This window comes from Nyctibius grandis, chromosome 3 (genome assembly GCF_013368605.1).
Source record: "Nyctibius grandis isolate bNycGra1 chromosome 3, bNycGra1.pri, whole genome shotgun sequence".
Taxonomy (NCBI): Eukaryota; Metazoa; Chordata; class Aves; order Nyctibiiformes; family Nyctibiidae; genus Nyctibius; species Nyctibius grandis.
The window spans coordinates 54,399,733-54,417,276 of NC_090660.1; the positions used below are offsets into that span (position 1 = coordinate 54,399,733).

Here is a 17,544-nt window from a genome sequence, read left to right on the forward strand (position 1 = left end):
CAGAAGAAATAATGACCTGAAGAAGTTCTTGGGCAAATTGTTTTAACAAGTTCTATTTAAGAAAAAGGACAAAAGGGATCAGAAAAATCCAAACAAGTCTTCTTGCTCTGTTTCATACTGTTTACATATTGTGCCTGCTGCCCTGGGGTAGAATGTCATCTTTATGAACAAAAGTCCATATTTTAAAATATGTCTGTCTTGCTTGAATTGGAGTGTGCTTGCTTCAAGTGCAGGATTTAAAAAAAAATCTTTTTATTTTTGTAAAGTTATAGAAAATATTTTTCTTCTCAACTATGTTCCAGATTAAACTGCCAGGGAAGTTTAAGCACTTGTTAAAACTATTGATCTGAAATAAAAAAAAAGCCTAACTGAAAAAATTAAGGATTTCTTTGCCTCCTATACATGTTAGCTTTTTGTCCTGTGGACTTTCCACCTGTAAAAAATGATAGATGTCTCGGAAAGTGATAACCAAAAATCCCTCTGTTGAGCAACCTGTGCACAGAAAAGCTGATTTCTTACTATATACACAAGAAAACATTTTTCCTTGAGAACACATCACTAGAAATAGCTCTGATGGATACAGCTGGGATGATTTAGATTTCACAGCACATCTTCAGGTTCTCTGCATAAAAGGTGGGCTGGAAGTGCCCAGCGAGTACTGACAGCGTTGGCTTGCAAGGAGAGTACGGTCAGAGCAGCTGTTGTCAGGACAAAGGGTGAGCTTCCAGCAGAAGCCAAGTATTTTTCATCAGTGAGCTGCAAGCAAAGCAAGCAGCATTACTGCTCTGCTATTCCATCTCACTTGCTCTCAGGGCTCCAACCTGGGGGTGGGAGCGGGGAGAGATTAGAAAGGACACTTTTCTTAAAGAGTAAGGAAAACCTAGTATGAACTGAGGAGGGAAAGCAAGCCACAGGATAACAAAAGCATCTTTGCTCAGCGCTGTGCAGTTTTACTCCTGCCTCGCTTGCACAAAGAAGAGGTGAAGTGCAGTCAATGAGAGTTCCACCACCACCATCAAAAGCTTTGGAGTTGACCAATTTCTGAGTTTTCAGAAGTGACTCAGGAGATCCCTGAAAGATGAGCTCGATTTTCAGGATGTGTGCCCTAAATTACAAGGCACTCTGAATGCAGCAGCCACCGCTTTGTGAAGAAGCGGCCTCCCCTTCCACACAAAGCAGTGGGTACGGATGAATTCAGGCATAAATAAATTCTGCGTGGCATAACTTGCTCCCTCCTGACGCAACAGGGAAGGCTAGGTAATAAAAACCAGCACCACTCATTCTTAATTTTATAGTTTCAATAATTTTCCATAATATTCCCTCTTTCTACGAGTATTTGGCAAGAATTTTTTCCTTCTAGTCTTCTCCTCTTTAGTACAATCACTGTTGATTTTTTTAATTGCTATTTGCTGCCAGCAATAAATAATAATAAGGAAATAAACAAGATTTCCACTCTGCTGCTGAATCAGGCAGAAACAAACATGACTGGGAGGAATCAAACCATGAGCACCCTCAGTAGCTAAAGAAACAGCACTGCTGGCCTGAGCAATTATTTATCAAGCACCTTCTCCCCACCCCTTCTTTGTAAGTCTGCTCCAGGGTATAGGACCAGTCCATTGGATGGATACAGGCTTGAGAGGTGAGCCCGTGCAAACCACGTGAAGTTCAGCAAGGCCAAGTGCAAGGTTCTGCATGTGGGTGGGGGCAATCCCAAGCACAAATACAGGCTGGGCGGACAAGGATTGAGAGCAGCCCTGAGGAGAAGGACTTGCGGGTGATGGTTGGCGAGAAGCTCAACATGAGCCAGCAATGTGTGCTTGCAGCCCAGAAGGCCAACCGCATCCTGGGCTGCATCAAAAGCAGCGTGGCCAGCAGGTCGAGGGAGGTGATTCTGCCTCTCTACTCTCATGAGACCCCACCTGGAGTACTGCATTCAGCTCTGGGGCCCCCAACAGAAGGACATGGAGCTGTTGGAACGAGTCCAGGAGGGCCACGAAGATGATCAGAGGGCTGGAGCACCTCTCCTATGAAGACAGGCTGAGAAAGTTGGGGGTCTTCAGCCTGGAGAAGAGAAGGCTCCGGGGAGACCTTAGAGCAGCCTTCCAGTACCTGAAGGAGGCCTACAGGAAAGCAGGAGAGGGGCTTTTTACAAGGGCATGCAGTGGTAGGACAAGGGGGAACGGTGTTAAACTGAAAGAGGGTAGATTTAGATTAGATATTAGGAAGAAATTCTTTCCTGTGAGGATGGTGAGACACTGAGACAGGTTACCCAGAGAAGTTGTGGCTGCCCCCTCCCTGGCAGTGTTTAAGGCGAGGTTGGATGGGGCTCTGAGCAACCTGGTCTAGTGGAAAGGTGTCCCTGCCTGTGCCAGGGGGGTTGGAACTGGATGATCTTTAAGGTCCCTTCCAACCCAAACCATTCTGTGATTATATGATCATTCTGTGATTCTACCTATGGTGCTACCGAGCCCCAAGGACAGCAATTAATTCCTACATATCTGCCAGTAATGGGAACTGCCCATGATCGCTGCCTCAAAGCAGGCAGACATGATTCCCAGCATCCTTTTCCCATGGGAACCACATCAGTCCTTGTCCGCTGCCATTTCCAAGACGGTCTATTGGAAAATGAGCAGGCAAGCTGCACAGGACAGTGCTGTCATCGAAGAGAGAAATGAAAAAGGTTTGGAAAAAAAGCTTACGCTTGGAGGTGTTGGGCATTAGATCTCCTAGATTAACTGTATATATGAATATACGGACAAATTCTGCAGTGCCACCCACAGAAAAAAACCCGGGATCAGACCCACACCCCGTCATCCCGGGGACAGACGCTCGCCAGACACACACACACGTTATGAATTTCTTTAAATAAACGTGCAACGAGAGACACAGGAGCCCTCCAATATCCTGCCACGAACGCGAGCTGTAACTCCGCACCCTTCCGCAGGCCGGTGCGGCCGCGGCCCGTGGTGCCGGCGCAGGGGGCGGCGGCGGGAGGAGAGGAGCGGGCGGGCGGGGAGCGGCACGCGGGAGCGGCGCGGCCCGAGCAGACATCGCCCCCTGGCGGCTAAGGCCTGCGGCGCCTCCCTTGTCCCGCCCGTTCTCCCCAAAACCCCGAGGGCAGCATGGTCAGGGCAGCGGGGAGACCGAGAGCAGCCGAGCTTTAAGGTTCGCAGCCCCGCGAACTTACAGCAGGATCAGCCAACCTTGGGTGGAAAAAAAATGAAGGTTGACATGAAATCGGATGATATGCAGAAGAAGAAGATGCTTTTTCAAAAGCATTCATACAGAAAACCTCTCCTATGAAGAGAGGCTGAGAGAGCTGGGGCTGTTCAGCCTGGAGAAGAGAAGGCTCCAGGGACACCTTATAGCAGCCGTCCAGTACCTGAAGGGGGCCTACAGGAAAGCGGGAGAGGGACTTTTACAAGGGCATGTAGTGACAGGACGAGGGGGAATGGTTTTAAACTGAAAGAGGGTAGATTTAGATTAGATATGAGGAAGAAATTCTTCACTGTGAGGGTGGTGAGACACTGGGACAGGTTGCCCAGAGAAGCTGGGGCTGCCCCCTCCCTGGCAGTGTTTAAGGCGAGGTTGGATGGGGCTCTGAGCAACCTGGTCTAGTGGAAAGGTGTCCCTGCCTGTGGCAGGGGGGTTGGAACTAGATGATCTTTAAGGTCCCTTCTAACCCAAACCATTCTATGATTCTATGAAACATTAATTAAGGTTTATTGACTGATAAACAGATGTCTGTAAATGTTGTTTTCCCACAGCATTTATTCTTAACCTGTATTTTCTCCTTGAAGAAATATCTAGCTGCAAATACTGTTTTTTCACAAAGAGGAGAACACCATACAAATACTGTGCTGTTCTGCTCCATCAGTGGTCAGGAGTTTTATGGAGAACAATAAGCAGCAGAGCTCAAGTGAAACAGAGGCCCAGGCTGCCTTCCCTTAGTCTCATTATAGCCATTAATTTAGACCGCTTGAGAGGACAGGGTAGCAGTGATGGAGCTGAGGAGTGCCAGCAAGGTAAGAGGGTGACACCGTCATCTCATGACAGAAAGGATCATCAGAGCCTGGGTAACTGGGCAAATTATCAGGAAACACGTATTGGCCTTTAAACCAGTTTCTCTATTGAGCCCATGGTATTAGCACACAGAAAATAAAAACACACACACGTATTTTAAAGATAAAAGTCTTCCCTGAGGATCAGACTAACACTACAAGTTCGTGCCATCTGATGCTTTCTCCTTACCAGAGGGGCACAGCGTCCGTGGGAGCGGTAGTGATAAAAGCAATCACAGGAACTACATTCAGAAATCTGAAGTTACGCTTTCAAGAGTTAAGAAACGCCAAAATGAAGCTTTGCCCCTGCAGCCTTCACTGCAGCCCCTTCTGCATGCCCAGTGCCATACCATCAGGGTAAAACTTTCTCAACCTATACAATATGGACTAAAGGAATGGCTTCTCCTCACTCCGTTAGGGATACTGGGGAAATGATTGCATGGTCTAAGCTGTACCAACCATTTCTGCAGGTTTTGTTTTAAATTCATACTAGAAGGCAAATACTATTACTGAACTGTAAAATTTGCATTGCTTCAACATATTCCCATCTGTCCAAAAATGTATATATAAATGGCAACTGGAAAACATAATGATACATACAGCTCATATGTAAGTACTTTATTCATGGAATTACCAAATTTTTAATGAGTAGTATCACACAGTCACTAAAACTGTTCTAAGAGCTACATAAATTCTCAAATACCTTATATATGCTAAAAAATACTACTACATTTTGACAGACAGTCTAATTTTAAATCTTAGACTATTATTGGCTCATCCTATTATAAGAGCAAGTGCTTTAGCTTCCACGATTCCAACCAGGACTAGGAGATAGCTATCAATGTAGAGCTACACGAAAGGGAGCATACAGGACTTAGTGGCCATCAGGCATGAGACTGGGAAGGGTTTCCTATAAAAATAGCTTAGTTTCTTTAAATCTAAAAATGCTTTTGCATTGACAGCTGAGCACTTTGCACTGCACGAAAGCGGTAGCAAGTGCTTCTGTATGTTGGAAATTCACCTTGTGTCAGCATCCTCCTGCTTAAGCCTCCTGTTTTTCTTTGAAGGTCTCAAATTAATATTTGCAGAGGCCCAGCATGCATTTGAGAAGGGGTTTTGGACAAGACAACTCCCACTTTGCAAGAATGAAAGAAGTGTTTCGGTACCCAGTCGCCCTGAAAATTAGCAATTTTAAAGTAGCAGAAAAATTAGGAACTTAAATGAGGAAAATGGATTAGCAGAGGCAATTGAAGCCGTTACAAAGTTATGATACAACATAAAGTCCTATAGTAACCCAGTCTGCTGTAATCACCAGTTTGCATACAGGCACCTCAGAAAGTTTTCGGTTCACAGATCAGACGTAAATATGAATGTACACAGATGCACACAAGAGTTCTGCATAAGCCTATTATTATGCCTGCCCACAGGGGCATTAACATTTGCGTGGCTCTGCACGCACAGAGCGCCGGAGGACTCTGGTCACACATTGCTCTTCCCCACTGCACTCTCAAGAGCAGTAGCCAAGGAGATCAGGAGGCCCCTGTCCATATGCTGCTCCTTACATTGCTGAAAGTACTTACTTTTTATTAGCTGCTTCATTTCTACGCCTCTAGTTCCACAAATGCAACTTCTACATAGCTCTATAAGTGGACCCATAAAACCACAATTAGCTTATTTTTTTTAATTACTGGTTTAAGACAAGCTTCACAGTCAGTTACAGGTCCTCTGAAGATCAGATTCCCATTTGCAATCATTAAATCATCAGTTATTTCCAAGCAAGTGGCTGAGCAGAGCAAGTTGGAGAAGTGAGGATGCATACGTGCAGGGTTATACTTTCTTCCAACTTTTAGCATTTCTCACCCTATTATTCAGCATTTTCTTGCATCACCTCCTTCCTGTCCCCAGGTAAATCAAGCTCCTGTCCCACCCCACACACCCTCCATGAGCCTACTCTGGTGCCAGCTCGAGTTTTCCCCCGCTGTGCCTGCTAACCCGCTCCCTTGTAACACGCTGGTCTCTCACCCACGTTGCTGACAAGTGCTGGGCCACCGCCAGCTGCTGCCGGGGTGTTTGATCCATGCCCGTGCTGACAGCTCAGCAAGCACGTCAGCACTAGCTGGTCAAACAGCAGCAAGCAGGACAGGTATCTTTTCAGCTCACTGTGCAAGCCTGCCCTGAACGGGAGCACCAATTTAAATGTCTTTCACCTCAGCTCTCATTTTCCCATAATTGGAGGTAGTTGGTATCTGTGAAACATCAACCTCTCCATCAAATGTGGCTTGAATTAGATTTCAAATTCACACAGGGAGAAGCAGCACAAAGACGCTGCAATCACATAAACCTTGTGTCTTTTAAGAAGTTAAGTTTTTCCACAAATGTGCTGACCTTCTTTCACCATTGCAATCTGGTTCCTGTGGAGGCAGGATGAAGAGATAATTTCACCTAATCAGGAAAGCAATCTGTTCTGATTTTCTTGATGCTGGGACATGAAATGAGAGGCCCAAGGGCTAAAGTATTTCAAGGTATTATGCAAGAATGTGAAGTCTGAAAGCAGTGCCATGAAGTTGAAGGCTGCACTGGAAATCCAAGCTTGGACAGTCCTGGGCATGAACACAATGAAAAATCTTTCTCCTGGCATATCTCCTGTTTACAGTCACCATGTTTGAGACTTTACACCCTGAGGTTGGAGAGAAATCCCCGTTCCTGGAGAAGGCCACAGCGGTTTCCGGCGCATGTCCAGGGAGGAGGCAGCACATACAGACCTTTCTAATGGCCCAGCTGTTCTGGGAAGACACAGCCATCAACAAAGCCACTTCTGAAGCAGCCCATCTCACTCTTCTCATGACCATACTCCCTTTTTCTTCACTTGACACCAACCACTCCTGAGATTTGGGACAGGTGTCTCATTTATTATTTCACAATTTTAAACTATCCTGAGGTGATTAAGGCAATCAAGGAAAATTAGCCACCACATGAGCTTCCACCTATGAACCACTCACTTATCAAAGCTGCAGTCTTTAGTACCTCTGACTGCAGCTCTAGAGGGCTGTCTATTTGACCCAAGGTTCAAGTTTTGTTTTCTGTGGACTTTCCTCCTAAGCCTTTCCAAACATGGTTCTATAACCTAGACTGTCCTACATAATGATTTAAAGCAATGCCTCTCAACCATTAAGAAACAGAGCACCATCTTTATAATTAAGATAATTACTAGATTATCATTATTAATATTCCGCAAACCAATCCTCATACCAGTGCAGAAGTGCACTGCAGTCTGAAAAGCAGTAGTAACAGCAAGCGTTTAACTAATTTTGAGTGAAAACACATCAGTGGATTTAACCTAAGAGTCTACTTACTGCTGGAGCACCGTTTGCTTGCAGGAGTCAAACATGCTTAGGTTTTACAAAAAGAAGGGCTTGGCTCTTCTGAAGAAGTGCCTCCAAAAATCAGAGTGGAGCTGTCTATCATCTGTATCTGGATTACCAAAGTAGCGACAGAAAAATATTTTGCCACTCCCATGGGCAGAGAAATACATACCACCACTAACACAGTAGTTGTACAGATTTAGGACTGACTGTTTTCTTTTACTCGAAAAGCACAAACAGCACTGGCTCCACAAAAATTTTGCTACACAGACACACTTTTATGTTCTAAGACTACAAACACAACATGCCCAAATGTTTAGCATCTTTTTTTTCCCCCTACTGTCTTTAGCAGAGGTCAGGCATTACAATCACAGTGAGCACAATCCACTGTTAAGCACCAGACACATTTTCTGCCTGTTTAACACTCTGCTTCAGGAACAGACAAGGCACAGCTAAGTCTTTGGGAAGGTGCTTTAAAAGCCTAGGAAAGATCTCCAAGCAACATGAAGCAGCATTTTGGAAATCTAACAAAAAAAAACTTGGACAAGGCTGAAGGAAGGCTTGATGAGAAATGGGATGGAGTGTGTGCTAGAGAACAGGGGCTTGCCTAAACCATCCCCTCCCAGTCATTTGTCCCAACACTCATGCCTCAGTTTCCCCATCTCTAAAGCCAGGACAAGCCATCCTCACAAGGCAGACTGAGACACTCACAAAGATTGCTATTTAATTCCTACCCACTCTGTCACTCGTGATCAATATCTAGGCTGTTCTCAATCTCTCTGAATTCATCTATGCACGTGAACCTGCACCAGCATTAGTAAAAACTTTCAAGAACATCCTGAAATAATTATTCCCACACTATGGCAAATTTTTTTCCCCAGAATTTGGATGATAAGCAGACTAAAGAAAAAAACCCAAAACAACTCACAACCCTATTTTTCTTATACACAAGTTTAAAAGGTAAGAATAACTATTTCCATCAGCTTTCAATTAATTTTTCAAGTGTCTGAGCTCAGACTGCTTAGCTATAATAACAATAGCTGTCTGTCTCACGCCTCTGTGCCTGGATATCGTAACACCCTTTAAATCTTTTTTAAAGAAGAGGCAGGGGAAGAGCAGTGTTCCACCACTGCCAGCAACAGAAGTAGCTACTGTATAAACAGGGATTCAATACCCTGTCAGCAGTGCTATCAACATTACATAAACTGGTACCAAGCTTTAAATAAAATGGCACTGTAACAAATGGTGGGAGATGCTTATACCACACTTCCGTTAAAACCAAATCTTTCATCCCCTACAAATTATATTTCATCCAAATCGGTTCCTAGATCCAGTTTACCACGCAAACACATAAACCCTTGTCCCACGAGAAGAGGAAGAGGCACTGACCTTACCATCTGGCAGTAATGAGAACGCCAGACAAAAGAATCAATTGTTTTGCTTTTGCACAAGACCTCATTTCTACATAGCTAAATTTGTCACCTAGAGGGCAAATAAATAAAGGTGACACCACCATTACCACCTCTCCTTATGCAGCCCTGTCAGAATCAGGAATTCTTCTTAAACATACGCAACCTGCATTGAAACAGCAAAACACAACAGACCAACTTTCATATACTTGGTTACGTTATCTGAGTGTCCCTGGAAAAGACGTTCAAACAGGAAATAAAGAAATAGGTCTCATTTAATCATCATTAGTTTCAGTTCTTCCTACAGGAGCTCAAACCCTTGTGAAAACTGACTCATGTATTTAGCCTCCGCTCTTGTCCGACATTAAAGCGTGCCACCAGACTAAAGCTGCCACAGAAGCTGAAGATCAGCAAAGACAAGAGTCTCCCCAGCAGCAGTGGTCATTGCTACACACCAATGTGCCTGCCAGCACACACCCCGCAAAGCCATTCCACAGGAACCAGCGCAGAAAGCAAAGCGGTGAACTGGAATGTTCACAGCAACGTGGCTAAAAAAGACGAGCTACAGAATTTCATCCCACACGTAAACATGAAGGGCAGGGCATTTCAATATTATAGTAAATGTTTATTAGGGTTGCTCTGTAACTGCGCAGCTCCCATTCCACCTTTTGCCACAGACTGAAGCAAGTGTTTGCCCTAGCAACTCAGTTAAACCGTAAATACCTAGGGACTCCAAACAGGAAAAAGAAAACTCTTTGTCACGACGACTATTATAGATCTGACAAACCATCAGCATCCTCAGTGCTGCCTGGATTCAGGCACCTGCTCCTCACTCCAACATTGCATCTTTATCCAAGGCAGCTTCACGCTATTTCCAGCAGTACCTAGAAGCAGGGCAGTTACACCACCTGCAAAGTGGACTAGATACACCTATTCAGTATCAGCACTCTACAGAACATACATAGTCAGGGAGAACTTCCAAAATAAAAAGGACACTACTACATTTTTAATGGTTTATTAACACTTCAACTTTTAATATCTTTGAAGAAGGCCTGAAAGATAAGTTTTGCTTATTGACTTTGTCTTTTCCCCTTTGGCAAAACGTCACCTTCCACCTCCTCCCTCCACCCTCCCTCCTCCCAGGAGGATAATGAAGTTTCAAAGCTAGTGTTTGGTTGCTTCTTACATGTAAATTGGCTTCAATCACAGCAGCAGAAACATGCAAGCCTGGGCAACAGTGTTTGTCAGCAGCTTTTAGAGATGAGTGGAAGTACACAAATAACTTGTGCATTGATACAAATAACTTTTTCTTAATTGAACTTCACATATATGTATTTTGAGTGGGTTAAATTTGGTGCCCAGAATTACTACAGAAGCTCTATCTTCTATTTAGCTAGGCCTTTTTTTTCCCTGAACCATCATACTACCCTTTCTTAAAGTGCTATATTCATAAAAACTTTAAAATACTACTTTGATGCTGTATACTTGTTCCATCTTGCCCTTTTGAGAAATCAGAAGAGCAACCTGCAACACGTATTTAACAAGTTATGCATTTAGCCTCACGCAACTTTATGGGCATCATCGTCTGATCATATCACTAGAGGCAGTGGAGAGATTGTATTTCCCCGTGCTTACGTACAAAAGTAAGCAGGCCGACAAAGCAAGAAGTTCTAACCATTTCAGGAATAAAGACAAACAATTTAATCCATATTACATAATGCACTGAATACAGTTGATCTCATCCAAAGTGACTCCTGAGAGCAAAATAGTTTTAGCATTACATTTTATATACAGCTATGAAGGGATTACTGGAAACCAAGACAGTCTCCTTATACCATCAGTAAGTACACTGGTTACGAGACCGCTGCACACTTTCACTTTGAAGACATTACTGTAAACCACAACCAAGTTTTACCGCCACCTCTTTGTTGTTCATGAAAAAAGTTACTTCATCTGACTTTATCATTTTTTTACCTTATTTCTGCTGCCAGACATCAAAAGCTGAGTCAGCTGCATTGAGCAATGACTCCTTTTTCTGCTCTCAAGTCCTGAACGTGCTAGCTACCCTCGAAAACCTCTGTACACTACGCTGTAAACATTTTAAGATCTTCTTTCGGGGGATTTTTTTTTTTTTTCCCTTTCAATGCAGGAATAACTGCTCTGTCTAAAGCAAACTACATCCTGCACCCTATTGCTTCCGTTATTTTCCACGTCATCAGTTTGGAACAGGCTATGAAAGTTTGATGCGGCAATGTTCTGTTAGAGAAAAAAAGTGGGAGAATTACACCATTCTGAACCAGCGGAACCAAAACAATCAAGACCTTAACATAGTTTTTCCAGTCACTGGGATGGAAGGAGACTTGAATGCAGACACTGGAACAAGTAATTGGAAACATCTGTGCTTGCATGCTTAAGTGAAAAGATAAGCAGTATTTGCATTTTCTTCATCATCTTCCTTGCACATATGCAAGATTTTATAAAAAAGCTTCACAGAGAGTAATGACAGGATATGATGTAATTATAGTTTTCTTTTTTTTTTTAAAAAAAAAAAGCACTAGAAATCAAAGGCAACCAAGATAACGTACATCTTCTCTAGAACATTTTTCTCAGCTACACAAGGTGTGCATATACCAAGGTCTAACACACTTAGCTGCACCACATCAAGTCAAGCTGTCCAAGAGCATACACAATTTCGCTTACAGGAGCATATCCCTTCTGCAGTTTTTCAGTTTACAAGTAATTCCCCGTATCGGATTATGCTTAGTCAGAAGTACAGATAATATTTTGTTCCAATACTACTGGTTTTATGACATATTCAGAGATGAGGCAAGACATAAGATTAAGTGCAGGGAAGCATTTCAGACCCCTAAAAATGTATTCCTTAAAACTTAGCTATACATGGTTAACACAGGTAGATCTGCCAAGGGTTACATAAAAATGATTTTCGTTTTCAAAAGGTGAGCGACCGAGGCTCACTCAGCAAATATCAACTCTTCTGCATCACGGAATTCATTATGGGTGTCTGAATCATTCAAATCACATTTTTGAACATCTGCTAAAACAGAATTACAAACCAAGTTACTATATGTGAATTAAGTACCCTTATGAAATCAAAGAATAATGTTGACTCCTGGAAGACACCCAGAAGATCCAAAGATGGAACAGAAGGTTGATTATTAAACTCCCGCACAATCCAAACAAATTGTTAATATATTGAAAACATTCACGTTGGGCATTTGTACCTGCTGGATATCCAAATTATTCTGTCCCAAAACAAGTTCGATAACCATCCTCTCTGTAGCTGAAAGCAGCCAGAAAACAGTTCATTTTTTTAAACAAATGGAATGGAAGCCTTTTTTTTCCCCCCCAAGCTTCAATTACAACAGTCTAAGCCAGAGACTTATGCAAATAAACTTCAAAATAGCCATTTGTTACAAGTAGCAAATTACCAGGAACAATGAACTTGTTAGGAATACCTTCTAGAAGTACGACACACACAAACAGGCTACCCAGCAGAAAAATCTGTTAACAATTTTATTTCTTTTGTAACGTTAAATATTATGGGACAGGATTGTAAGGATGAAGAACTCTCAACAATGCCTCACAAGGGATAAGAAAGAAATTCTGCCATGATATTAGCAAAGTAAGGTAAGGAGAAAATTTACACAGTAAGAGGCACCATTTCCCCCAGAATACCTCTTGTCATATTCCTGAATGAGTGGGATTAGCAATCTAATAAATCATTTTTCAAGAGGTAACAGCAACAGATAAAATTTTAAAGGATTATTAAAATAACATTTACAAGACTCTGAACAATTTTTGAACTCTTATTAAAACCACAGAAAGAAAGAACAATTCTTTATTTATGAATTTTCATAAAGGACTGACTGTGCAACTGACACCTGCTATTGATGACTTAATGTAAAATTTTGTCCAGTAGCTGAACAGTTTTTCTTTTTAGATTGTGTTTTCTAACTGTGTGAAATCATTAAAGGCAAAGCCTGTTATGATGCTGTACACAAAAATGGCCACTTGGGCCATACTACCAATGAAGTGGTAGGTAAACAAATCTTTTTCTGGCCAAGATAAAAAAAACAAAACAAAACAAAACAAAAAAAAAAAAAAAACCCAAACAAAAAACAACACCAAGGAAGCTGCATTTTGCATGCTTCTCTCACTCATTCTTTCTACACGATGAACTTCCCTAGAAAGAATCCAATGAAAATGGCTGCAATTACAACAAGAAGTGAAGGAAGACAATTAGAGCCATTATCTCTGAGGGCCAAAGCTGTGGGTGATCCAGATTTATCCGAGTGCGCTACCTTTCTGAGCCTCAAGCCTTCATCCTGAGGGGGAAAAAAACACAGATGGAAAAAAAAATTATGAATACGTCTTCTTTACAATTGTAAAAACTGAACTCAAAGGCCAAATTTACTGGTGAATGTTTAAATAAAGTTCAAAAAAAAATAAAAATAATATTATACCACAACAAAATCCAAAATATGAACATAGCAAACCATAACATTTCAAGTAAGGACAGGTAGTCCACTTGTCTCTCTTCATAGTCTGGTTAAGAAAGATTCTGAAATTCTTGCTAGGCACAACAAAAAAATCCTGCTTTTACTTACTATGTGTCAGAATTAAATACCAGCAATTCCTTATTGTTAAGGAGAAACATCTGCTTTGTGTAGTGTTTCTCCAAATGTTCCAGTGTCACCAGAATTACAGGTGTGGAGACACCATTATTTCACGGTTCTTTAAAAGGCTACCATGGCAAATTAAATTGTCAGATACCCAAAAGCAAATATATAGAAAAGTCACATGAAGTCACATATTGATTAGTTACAAGTTACCGAAATGGCACCTTTACATAAAGGTACTGGAAAGCAGTGTTTGCTTACCTCCTCTGGCCAAACAATTGTTCTTGTTCACTACAATTTGTGACACAGAATGTTACCACTTTGGATCTCATTTACTCGTTCTTAAGAATGAATAATAATGCACTTTTATTAAAGCTACTAATTCACTATCTCTGATTTAGACTTAAAGTAACTAAGACCACTTTAAATAACACCATTTCATTTAAGAAGAAAATTATGTAGCTTCAGTATCCCATCCATGACAATCACAAAGTCTCAATCACTAAGGAGTTTAAAATATACAGTATATACAGGAAGTACAATTGTATTACAAATCAATCCTGACATTTTAACAGTTGTACCTACTTTTTGGAATACACATCTGTTGGCCTAATTACAAACCAGACCTTTCAATCAAGAAGAGTGAAGCCACTTCAATATAAACACTCAAGCAGAACTTACTCTCAGGTGCCGATTTTCATCTGTCAGCTTCATAATCTCTGCTTGAAGTCTTTTGCACTCCTCCACTAGTTTCCTTGTTTCAGTATCATTAAGTGAAACACTATGTGGTTTTGGCATCGGTCCATCCTGCTTAGATGTATTCAGTACTGGGGCAGGTTTGCTTGCATCTATATCATTCTACAAATATTAAGAACAACTTGAGAATTTTACTTACCTAGAGAAAAATTATCCACAGCTTAAAATTGACACAATCCAGCTACTAATATAGTTCAATGAAGTTTATATTTACAGTAATATGAACAAAGACTTCTGTTATCAGTTCAATTCTGATTAGCTCAAATATTAAAAAGCAAGAGAAGACTGCACTCTTTAATTTTGCTACTACATGCCACTGAGACAAAAATTAATACTTTAGCTGCTTGACACTGATCCAGCAGGCATCCAAAAGATGGCATAAAATACAACAAACAGCATTTGAGCTTGAGGGGGAAAAAAAAAAAATGAAGAAAGTAATCCTGCAATACTAAGAAACAAAACGAAGTAAAAAGAAAACAGGTTGTGTCACCAACTAATATGAAGTATGTATGGCAAAAATATTTTGCACTTATAGCACCTCTTGCTGAAGGAAAATAAATTATTACACAAACATGAAATTTAAGTCTCACAGCATCTCTGATATACACATTACTAATTTTGAATACAAGTGAAAAGTCACGTAAACATCTGTGAGAAAGCAAAAAATAAAATTAAAAATCCAGTTCTCACAGTTCTGCTCAAAATATCCAATGATCTTTAGTAGACATTAATACCACAATGGATTCAACTGTATAGTCCAGGTTACCATTTGTAAAAACACAGCATTCATACGGCAATACACTCAGAAACAGTTCATATTAAGATTCATGCTTCTGTATTCCTACTTGCTTGGCTACACAGCTATGTCATTTAGACCACCACCATACTGCATCTTTCATAACCAAAGCAGTCCAAGGTAAGTGTTAAATGTAACAGAAAACCTATTAAAAGAAAAACACATCTATGTAATAACAAAGTAACTAAAAAAAGATGCAAGAATTTATTTAGTTCCTATGCAAGTAGCAGTTATTTGGTCCACAGCATCTACTTCCATTTTACATTTTTTGCAATACAGCCATATACAGCCTAAGCACCAGATCCTACTACACCACACAGGTACTCCTAACTGGATTTAAAAAGATCAACATATTTATATCATGAGTAAGCAAATCAGGATCTGTTGGTTTTTTAACTGGTTTGCTAGCTGAACTGAATTCCTTTAGTAGCACTGAAACTTCACTAGAGACCTAACACTCATCTCCCCGGAACAAACCTCCTTCTGCTGTTTGACCTTACTGACTGGTTTCTTCATGTCAGTCTTCTGGCTATGACTGGTAGTGAAATACTTGTGTCCTGGTGTAGGTATACCCTGAGGTGGCAGGTGAGGCTTACCCTCAGGACTTGGCAGATTTCTCATCGCCAGGTTTAAGGGATTGACTAAAACAACTGCTAAAACAGGGTTTTGCAACCCTATGCTGCTACTCAGAAAAGTACAAATATTATGTACAGTCAATATTATGAAAATATCGCATTGAAGAAAGTACAAAAGGAGGTAGTTTTGTATAATCCCCTACATTTCTCTCCCTACATTATACATTTTATAAAATTAAAAACAAGTATAATTTTTCTAATATCTAAGATGCTATTTAATAAGAAGTTAAAAAACACCGCAAGTAGCCAACTAAGTGCCTTGATAACAAATGCTTAACCTTTACAGTTTTAGCATTTAACACACACTTAGGCAGCTTACACCTGAATAAAAGGCTGCATCTCATAAATTATCCTTTACCAAAAAAAAAACTAAAAAAAAAAACAACTATAAAAACAAACCACCAACAAAAAACACCAAAATTATTATACTTAAGGCAAGAAAGAGGTAATAGGATTTTTTTTTTGTCTGATTATCTGTCTTTACCACTACCTTAAAAAATGCATTTAGGATTCCCAAAGTATGCATTAATTTCTGATCAGTACTTCCTTTTCTAATTCAGCTGAATTATAAACAGAATTTTTAAAACTGAAAAGCATTTAATACTTGAAAAAGCAAATGATGCAATTCACTTTTCACTGTATGCAGTACTGATGATTCTCCTTTTTTTTTTTTTTAATCTGACAGCAATAAAATGCTAAAGCAAAGCAACAATAAAAATAACGAAAGGATACTAATTTTTGGCACTAGTCTCCATTACTGGAGGTTTCTAAGATGCGATTGGACCGGGTGCTCCCTTTCCGACAAAAGGCTGGACCACATGGTATTTCAAGGTCCCTTTCCACCTGGGCTGTTCTATGATTCTATGAATCCTTGAAAAGTTATATACTGAACACCCCTCCTGTCTGTTTAATTTAGTACAAATTCCTACAATCCATTTAATCAACATATCAAATAGGTTTAAAAAAAATTCCAAAAAAATTTCCGTGAGATCCTACCAGTCAGTGTATGACAGTTTCTTACTCTTACTTACCAGTTTATCATTTTCATTGGGCATTTCAAACACACATCTCAATTTGGAGTCCATTAACTCATCAGGTTTTGCTTCTTTCCACTAAGACAACAATTAATATAGTTACTTAACATGCCAGACTCATGCAAACATCTGAACAGTTCATAAGCTTGCTCTTAGTACTTGGCCCCTATATAGCTGAATACTGTCCTTACGCTAGCTGCGATTTTCAGACTTGCTTCTGAACAATATTCTTTTGTTCACTTTGACTACTTCAAAGTAATGAAAGCTAGAAATGGTTAAACTTAAGTCTGGAAATGGAAATGAGTAAACTGAATGCAAGGATAGATCCAGATGTTTGTAGGTGACATAGAGGGGACGACACAGCTGTTCCTTTAACACACAACAAGGAACAAGCACCATCCAAGTCAGTTTAAGAAGAAAATTCTAGCCCTATCACTCCTTGGTAAATGTACTCCTTATGTTCCATCTTGGAAACGCCAATTTTAAACAAAAGATTGAAACACACTTTTTAGTAACTCTATATTTAGTTCCAGAGTAAATTTCTTTAGTTCTTCATATTTTAGATTTTTACGAACTTCCTCCTTTTACTGAATAATACAATTTGGGCCTAGAGAATTTTTCAAAGCTGTTTATAAGAAACATTGCAAATTCTAATGGTTATCCATAAAAATAAAATAAAATAAAAATTAAAATATAATAAAATAAAAATATAAAAATATAATAAATAAAATAATTGTGAAATATGCTGGAATCTCTTTACTCAACTGACAATTAACTTTCAAAGCATACACTTCATGTGGTTGCCTCAGATCTTTAGGCTCAGAGACTGATCCGAAGCCTGCAGCAATTTT

The 17,544-nt window shown here is 40.4% G+C and overlaps 1 protein-coding gene across 1 annotated transcript in view; it reads right to left on the bottom strand.

Moving 5' to 3' along the window:
• Positions 1-10,509: 10,509 nt before the first annotated feature.
• Positions 10,510-17,544, bottom strand: part of VAPA (VAMP associated protein A) — a 40,632-nt gene continuing 33,597 nt past the window's right edge. Inside the window, exons 4-6 of the mRNA XM_068396446.1 lie at positions 16,691-16,771; positions 14,154-14,330; positions 10,510-13,178 (exon numbers count right to left, since the gene is read on the bottom strand). Of these exons, the coding sequence (XP_068252547.1) occupies positions 13,020-13,178; positions 14,154-14,330; positions 16,691-16,771 (417 nt within the window). The 3' untranslated portion in view covers positions 10,510-13,019. The remainder of the gene's footprint in view (positions 13,179-14,153; positions 14,331-16,690; positions 16,772-17,544) is intronic.